The 8,975-nt window shown below is 39.8% G+C and overlaps 1 protein-coding gene across 1 annotated transcript in view; it reads left to right on the top strand.

The window, feature by feature from the left end:
• The window catches only part of LOC6595029, a 29,366-nt gene extending 21,145 nt beyond the window's left edge, over window positions 1-8,221 (top strand). The window contains exons 3-4 of the mRNA XM_002019958.2: window positions 6,975-7,032; window positions 7,199-8,221. Of these exons, the coding sequence (XP_002019994.2) occupies window positions 6,975-7,032; window positions 7,199-7,341 (201 nt within the window). The 3' untranslated portion in view covers window positions 7,342-8,221. The remainder of the gene's footprint in view (window positions 1-6,974; window positions 7,033-7,198) is intronic.
• Window positions 8,222-8,975: the final 754 nt, after the last annotated feature.

Genomic DNA, 8,975 nt, shown 5'->3' on the forward strand with positions numbered 1-8,975 from the left:
AAGCAGCTGCTTGTGGCACTTTTGTATTGCCAAGTCATCAGCGTTTTGTCCTTTTTTTTTTGTCTATAAGGTAAGGGCGATGTGGGTCAACAGCTTTGACTTGGGCCAAAAGGTAAACCAGGCAATGATGAAGGTTATATTCGCTTAGCCAATTGAATATCATCTAAAATGAGGCGTTATCTTTTGAGTTGGGCTTTGGCAGATTATGTTGGACAGCTTCAAACCTTTCTGGTACTGGCTTATTATAAAATTGCTTTTTTATATTTCCTAAAAATCAAATTGCCAGTCCATTGAGCAGTCGGCAATAAAAATATTTCGATGATATTGCATATTTTCTAGGAGTATGCAATTAACTTTTATTACTTTTGCCTTGTTTAAAATATATGCAAAGAGGCAAAAAATGTGCAAAAAATATTTCCTCATAAAAATATACTTCTAAGAGGTTGAGTGCTGGGACAATGGTCAAGACTGTCCTTACTAAATGGCTCTTATTTCGAATAAAAGAGAAATAGTGACTTTAGAACAAGCCTTAATGCTGAGAACTCTGCCTTAGTCTTATTCGACTGTAATTTCATTACACGATAGTCTGCTTCTCGATATTTGAATTTAAACGAGGGGGAACGTTGTGAGTTGCTGCGGACACCGCAACTCTACGGTTATACCCGATACTAAGTCAGTATGGCTCTCCTCCGGCAGACGCCGCTAATATTTAACGACACGACAAAGAGTGCGTGCGAGAGAGACAGAAAATCAGTCTGAGCGTGACGTCGGGCGCTGCGTAGCCACTGCAAATTGATTTGTTTCCTTTCGCTATAAAAATGATCTGATCTGATCCAGATTCAGCAATCTGATAGATATGGTCGGTATCTATGATTCTGCGTTTTTAGTTTTCTCGAATCTGCAATATTGTGGATGCAACAGATTTTCGTCCTTTGTGGGGGCGGATGGGGGGGGGGCGAAATTCTGAGATATACGTTTTATAGTGACATCTTAAAGGAGTGTGTGCACCAAATTTGGTTACTCTAGCTTTAATAGTCTCTGAGATTTGTGGTTGCCTCAGATTTTCGTCCTTTGCGGGGGCGGAAGGGGGTGTGGCGAAATTTGGACAGGAAACGGTCAAGGTCCAATATCACAGGAGTGTGGATACCAAATTTGGTTGCTCTGGCTTTTATAGGTTCTGAGATCCTTGAACTCATATTTTGCAATTGGCAAAACCGACCATGAAACCTGTGTGTTAGAGTGAGACAGAGCGAGAAAGAGTGATATTGTTTTCGTGATTCTGGCTGTAATAATTATACGATCTGGTTCAGATTTTGCACTCTAGAAGATATAGTCATCTTCTACGATTCTGCGTTAGTTTTCTCGTATCGTCGAAATTGTGGATGCCACAGATTTTCGCCCTTTGTGGGGGCGGAAGTGGGCGGGGCAAAGTTTTGAAATATTTTTGGAGCAGTGACATATCACAGAAGTCTGGATCCAAAACATCGTTGCTCTAGCTCTTATAGTCTTTGAGCATTAGGCGCTGAAGGGGACGGACAGACGGACAGACGGACGGACGGACAGACAGACAGGGCTCAATCGACTCGGCTATTGATGCTGATCAAGAATATATATACTTTATGGGGTCGGAAACGATTCCTTCTGGACGTTACACACATCCACTTTCACCACAAATCTAATATACCCCAATACTCATTTTGAGTATCGGGTATAAAAAAGTCTGCATTAATTTCAGATAAAGTTTGGTTTCAACTTCGGCCTAACACCAGCTCTCCTTTGGTTGAACTTTAACCTACACACACGACGACCTCAAAATCAAATTTAAACAAATCTCTTTTTGATTGTGGCTGGTATCCAGATAAGTGTTATATGAACCTCAACCCGACTGGCCCTGGTTGTTAGTCAGTAGCTAAATCAGTTTATTGCATTACGTATACGCCCCGCGGACAAAAATATATACCCATAAAGGCATGCATACATATATGTATATGTGTTTCGGCATGAATTTTCGGTGGATGGAGCGTCATTTTATTTAAAATTGCTCTCTGTCAAGTTGTTGGTGTTGGGAATGGCATGGCATGGTTTGCATGTAACAACAAATTGCACTCACAAAAAGCGTTTGCAGGCTGCTCGCTTTGTGCATCTTGACTCTGCTGGCTGCCGTTGCCTGCCTGCCTCTTGGATGCCTGCCTCATGACTGGCCTGTCTGATGGCTGGGATTTGGCTGAGGATTCTGATGGATTTTGAGGAATGGGAATTTGGGTGCTCTTGCTGAAAGCTGAGAGAGTGCATCGTTCACTCTTAGAGGGAAATCAAATTTCAGACATTTTTCTACATTTTGTTGTTGTTGTTGGTCGGATTTTTTGAGGTCTCAAAGCCGGCATTGATGAAATTGCATTTTGATAATGGAGCGGCAGGAGTTGCAACAGTGGCTGTAGGGGCAGCCTACACACTATACTAGATACTCGTCCTTTCTGTGCCCATTGAATAGAGCAACTGAAGCGAGAGCTCAAGGCCCAAGTGGAGGGAAGGGAAGAGATGGCTTTACGCCTGTCACAACACCTGGGCACAATTTTGCCTAAATAATTGAAGGCAATGCTCAGCACAATCATACGAGTGGGGGAATGAGACAAAATCGTTTCATGTAGCTTGCAAAAGTTCTTCCCGAGTTCATTCTTCTTGTTCAAAAGTTTCCCTTGCATTTTCTGCTTCTCATTGCACTTTTCCTTGAGCCTGTTTGCCGATCATTTTGCCAACGCCTCAATTTCATTTTGCTTTGAGTGCGCCTCATTTGCTTTCCTTTCGCATACACGCGGCTGAACGCATTGGAATTTTCACACTTTTTTGCATTATTTCATTTTGAAGTTGAATTAAAGTGTTCCCTGATGGAATTGTTTTCCTTAGACATGAATAATTGATTTGTTTGGGAGACGTATTGAATTCCAACATTGCAGATGCCGCCTGTCATTTGATAAGTCACGATTTCGTAATTAATGTCACAACTGTGGCGCCTCCAAAAATATTTGAGTGGATTCCACAATTGAGTTCGTGACCAGCTTTGCTGATGGCACAAGGCAGGGGCACAGTTCTGAAAGGATTTATTGAGCTTGGCGAATAAATTTTAACGAGGGGACATCTGAATGGTCGGCACTTGGAATGGAATGGATGGCAGTGGTTGAATACCAAAGGCTATAATTATGAATAATTCCAGCCATAGCATACACTACGGTACTAGTTCTGAATAAAGTTTGTAGATTTGCTTGGATTGCACAATCCTTTACTCATTTTATTTTAACTTTAGTACATTCCTTAAAAATGTTGATAGATATTTATAGAATACCCAAGAATTTGCATCCTGCTTCATCCTACAGACAAATTGAGTTATTACAGTAAAATTGTGAAAAATTGTGCACCATTCCGGGGCAGGCAAAAGGAAAGGCCGGCATTAGTCCACAGACACACACAGACAAGGAGCACACATGATTTGCAGCATGCCTAAGTATTTGAAGCAAATCATCTTCTTCTCTTCAAGATTAAGCTGGCGCCGACTCGACCCTCCTGCTGCTCCACAGACGCTTGAAAATTTCATAAATGGCTTAAGGACGTTGCCATGATGAGGCGAATGCTGCCTGCAACCTGTGTCCGTGCCACCAGCCACTCCTCCCCCACCAGCCGCACACAATTCAAAGTTGCCATTGCCACTGATGGCTTTGATGACGTTGTGGCTCGTTCATTTGCCACCAGTGCCCTACCACACTCACTGCCACCATTCTATTTTTAGTTTGGATACCTTGGAGGAAGGTATTAAGCTCTGGGGAAGATATTTGTATTGCAGAGAAGAAGGAAAATCGCTCCATTATGCCATTTTGGTAAAAACTATTCCTTCAGCTGCAGGACATATAAGATGTCATAAGATACCATTGGAAAGGTATATCGTTTAGGGTATCTAAAGATTCGACCACCAAGTCTATCCGTTCATATTCTCTTTTTGCAATTGCAGTACTTTTCCTGTCATTACCAGTTTTCTCTTGCATCTTTTGGTTTTTTTTTTGTGCTAGCCGTCACTTGCATGCAAAATTGAAATCATCAACGTCGTCATCAGTTGCTGGCTGCCTGAGTGAGGACTGGGCTCAAATCAGACCTAAACAGTGATGATATAACTAGCTTAAGTAAAAGTAGCACACAGGGGGCAGCCGAAACATTTTCAAGAGCAACACTGGCTGTGGCACCGCTCCTTGGGAGTCTCAAGATTATTGCTCTGCTCAACGCTTTCGTGGCGTGTTTTCTTTTGGGTACAACTTTTGGCCCTAACAACCAAATAACACGCCGTGCTGCATTTTGCCGAGCTGCATTTTGCTCGACGCGCTCGACAGACCATAGCCACGCCCTCACGGCAGCCAGGCAGGCATTTCTTTTTCGCATTTCGTTTTTCAACTAGGCCAAATGCATAAATCGTTGGCGGGTCTCTAAGTGAGGAAGGATTTCCATTGTAGAAAGTTGAATTTGGGAAGTGAAAGATAGAAGAGAGAAAGCGTTGGAACAGAGGTTTACTGAAGTTCACTGAAATGTCGGTGGTAAATCAGATGAGTAACTCAGAAATAGTTTCAGGTTTGCAACCCTTAAAGAGATACTGGAAACCACTCCCTATAGCTCCAATGTCCGCTCTATGGCACCCCAATGTTTGTCTCATGTGATTATCCCCACATTATCTACATTAGCCGCATTACTTAGCCCGCCTGCCGCACAAGCAGACGCAATTTGTGGCATCACATAACATAATGAGCTTACCCTTTCGCCGCCCCCTGGGGCACCAGTGGGGTTACTTAGCGCCGAGCATAAGGGCTGCACAATGCCAACGAATCCGCAGAGTAGGGCATGTTTCGAGCCAACATGTATCACTGGAATATTCCAAGTGTCGTTCCATTTTAATAAGACAACATTTGGTAAGAACTGGGTGGGTTGCAGGGGTTAAATGGGTTGCATGGGTTTGGTGCTATTGCAGGACCTGTTACATAAACAATGAGCTGCCAATGTTCTAGCGGTGGTTACTGCAGTCTTGTGGTTGTCCTGGATCCCAGGTCCTGATCCTGGGGCCAGCTGCAAGTGTCGTGAAACTGTTGCAGTAACAAACGGACGATGAGCACGCAAAGTCGTTAAGTGCTGCGGAATGGCTTGGCTCGTGGCCTCGGATTGTTGCACATTGTCTAGCCCCTGCCCCTGCCGACTCTCGAATCGATTAAGCGGTTTAGAGTGCCCCATAAGCTGCCTCAGCAGACTGCTTGCTTGCCTGCCTTTGCCTCTTGTTGTGAACACGTGTTTTGCAGTGCCTATCCCGGGGCGTACATGTGTAGGTAGAGGTATTGCTGGTTGCAACTTCCTGGTTGCAGGTGCAGGTGCATTGTTGTCGAGCTGTGGCTGGAGGATAACACTCAGTGCACACACGCTGGGTAATTATTGAACAGGTTTATTATTTGCTTAATGGACCGTAAGGCGTTGGCGTCGGCGTTGCCTACTTACGGGAGCCGCATTTTTCAATTTAGTCGAGAGTTTAACAAAAGATTTATAATGGGGCGTTCCGGCGCACGAGTGAGTGTGTGCTGGAGCACTTTATGTCCCTCTGGAAACCCGCCGACTACTATCTTCATGTCATCTGTGTGTTTAGTGTCCCTTTCTTATGTTGCCATAAACTTTAATGTCAAGTATATATATGCTAAAAACCAGCTTGTGCAGCTCATGGGGTGTGGGCTTACTTCGGTAGGGTAACAGTGGTGGTGGTGATGTTGCAAGTACATTATGGGGTCGTTGTATGATGTGTTTTATGAGTATTTCCTTGCAGCAGAGCTCCAGGGAGCTCCCTAGTTGAGCTCACGAATCTGTCGTTAAAATAGCATCAAAAGTTGGATTAGAACACAATACACGAATCCTTGATGACACTTCGAATGTGTCCCACAATGGGGGCCCCCATATGTCGGGTATCCCTGAGTGAAATAAATAATTCCTTTAGAGCACTCTTACGGAATTATACAAGCTCTGTCCCCACATCAAAGTGGGGCAACTTCGTTAGTGGGGTTTTGTTTGTTTAGTATTGATTGGAATCGGCTTGAGTCAGCAAAGTACTTTACTTATAGTTTACTTATAATTACGAGTCCAGGACACAGATTCAGGCGTCCAACATTCTTTTATGGTAAGATACCACCCCGAAAGTTGTTTTGTTTTCCAAGTTTTATATTATGCTCATAAAAATGTTTACAAATGTCTGTGGCTTTTATATTTTTATCTTAAGGCCAGCATATTGTATATATTTTTCTGTTTTGAGATTTCAAGCGAAGTGACATGCCATTTAACGAAAACGTTAGTACTGACGATTTAAATGGCTTATTCTCCATCATTAATTATTTAATATAACGATAATTGCGTTCAAATTGTGACAAAATGCAATTCCTATCAACCAATTAAGTGTAAAATTAATTATAAAATCACAAAGTTAAGAGAAATATTCAACTGTGTGTCAGTATTGTGTGCAAACATGTCTGGTGTTTGTGAATTTTACGCTTTAAAGCATTTAAAGACACCAAGATATATATTTCAAGATATGCATATATAATTATGCGAATACTTTGTTTGTATTATCTTTCAAAACTAGACAAGATAAACCATTAATTACATTTATGTACATAAAAACCACAACGCTGCTTACCTGTCCCTACAGTAATTTGCGGTCCTGGGCAGTTAATAAAATATTCATATTTAATTGATAAAAATCAATACCAAATTTCATATTTATTCACATGAACGCGCGTATACATGTCCGATTTTCCGGTTATAAAATAACAAACACACAGTTTTGACCATGTTGACCAACAGACACTCCTATCAACCGGACTTTGTTGGTATTTAATTAACCTTTTATGGATGCGATTTCAAATGTCAGTTTTGTATGAAATTTACATATTTTCCATTGACCTTCTTTTCAGAAATACGTTAGTGAGCTGTCGACCGTTCGCGATTGTGCCACCGAGTGTGTGGAGAAAGGTGAGTGCGGGTCAACCGAAGTGATCAATTTAATTCTGCTAGTTGAACAATATAATTTGTGAAACGTTCATCGGAAAGCCGCATTCAAATTAAATGTGGTCAACCATTTTTGTTGGCCAAAACCTCAGCTAATTGTGTATTATTATCCTGTTTCTTTGTTGGCTAGAAATTTGGGAGACCCAAACACATTGCTGCACCGAGGATGGCTGTAATTCTGGCACCCACTTGGCCTACTCTGTCATCTTGTTGACCCTGCCCTTCCTATCGATCTGGCCCACAGCCGTCGATCTCTGGAACATGAGGCGTTAGGTTGAACAATTGTTCAGATGATTCACAATATCATTTGTTACTTTTTTATTTATGAACTTATTTTTGAACTAAGAAAGTGTATAAAAATTCAAAAGTTTAGCATTTATATTGAGTTTCAAAAACAAACATACGAAAAATAAATTCTGTGAACGGGACCTAATCAACTAAACAAAACATAAAGAAGAAAATTTCTATGAAAATTCAACCATTCGAACCTGTTTTGATGTGACTTATAAACTCATACGATTCCAAAACGAATTAAATATGTATATGAATATGTTGCAATATATATTTACTGTTAATACTTTGCGGCTTTGTATTTCTGACTGTCTTCCCAAAATGCACCATAATATCTGAATAAAAATAACAATGATAAAACTCTTGAAACCAAACAACTAAATGTTAAATAATTAAATAGAAGAAAATGCAAATGCAAACCTAAACTAAATCGTATTCACTATAAAACATAATGCCAAAATTTAATTAGATATAACAAGAGATGAACAAAAAAATGTTGAGAGAAAGAAAACCAGTATTGTCTGTAAGAAAAATGCCAGCTGTCAAAAGTACATAAAGAAATGCAATCACATTGAGACGTTAAATATATAAATATCATATAATTAGCGTCGTTGAATGCATTACAATTTCACAGTTCATAAACATTAATAAATACATTAAACCTAAGAACAAGAACAAAGAACGAAAGTAACGTAGAAATAAATCGTGGTAAAGTATTTGCTTTATAATTTCTATAAAGATCCACTAATATTACGCAAATGTCAAAGTCACGGTGCGTTTATTTTGGGGTCTGTGACTTTGTACTTTGTACAAGTAATATTTGCTGGATACTCTATTATATGTTGTTCCTTCTGGCCGAAGATGATAGGCGCTTAAAACGGAAAATATTTAGCACCTATGCAAATGTATGTAACTTTAAGGTGATAAGAATTATCATAGCGGAAAACGAAAAATGAAAAACGAAAATCGAGCAAATCTTCATTCCACTGTTCATGAAATTCTAAATTATATATTAAAAGTAATGTAATACTAAAGGGAATCCAATGATAACCAAAGAGGAGATGTTTCTAGCAGATTGACGAGTGTAACACAATTTGGAATAACGTAGGTAAAGAAAAACCAATTACTAGAATTATTTAGAAGTATCGAGAGAGTTTAGTGAACCCAAAGTGAATTACGATGAAAGTTCTAAGCGATTTTCTTATAGAGCACTTATGCGATTCCATTTTTAATTATTTACAATTAAAATAATACTAACATTTTAAATGATAAATACTTATAAACCTATATTTAAACAATGCATATGATATATACAACATACATAGAGACTAGATCTAAGGGCTTTCCACTATATTAAAAGCAAACAAAAAGAAAGTGTGAACAAAACAGAACAAATATACACATACAAGATTGTTAAATGTTAGTTCCTCAAAACCAAAGCAGCTTGTGTATTTAAAGCTCGCCATTCTGTTGAATAATTTGCATAAAAATTACAAATTCGATGCTTAATGAAATCGGTAAATCGGATTTGCCATTTAATTGTATTAAAAGAGGAAAATCGTCTCTGACATTTTGCCAATTAATGTGTCAAATATTTTGTCCGCTTGGACCACATT

Source organism: Drosophila persimilis, unplaced genomic scaffold, assembly GCF_003286085.1.
Source record: "Drosophila persimilis strain 14011-0111.01,24,50 unplaced genomic scaffold, DperRS2 tig00000000-arrow-pilon, whole genome shotgun sequence".
NCBI lineage: Eukaryota > Metazoa > Arthropoda > Insecta > Diptera > Drosophilidae > Drosophila > Drosophila persimilis.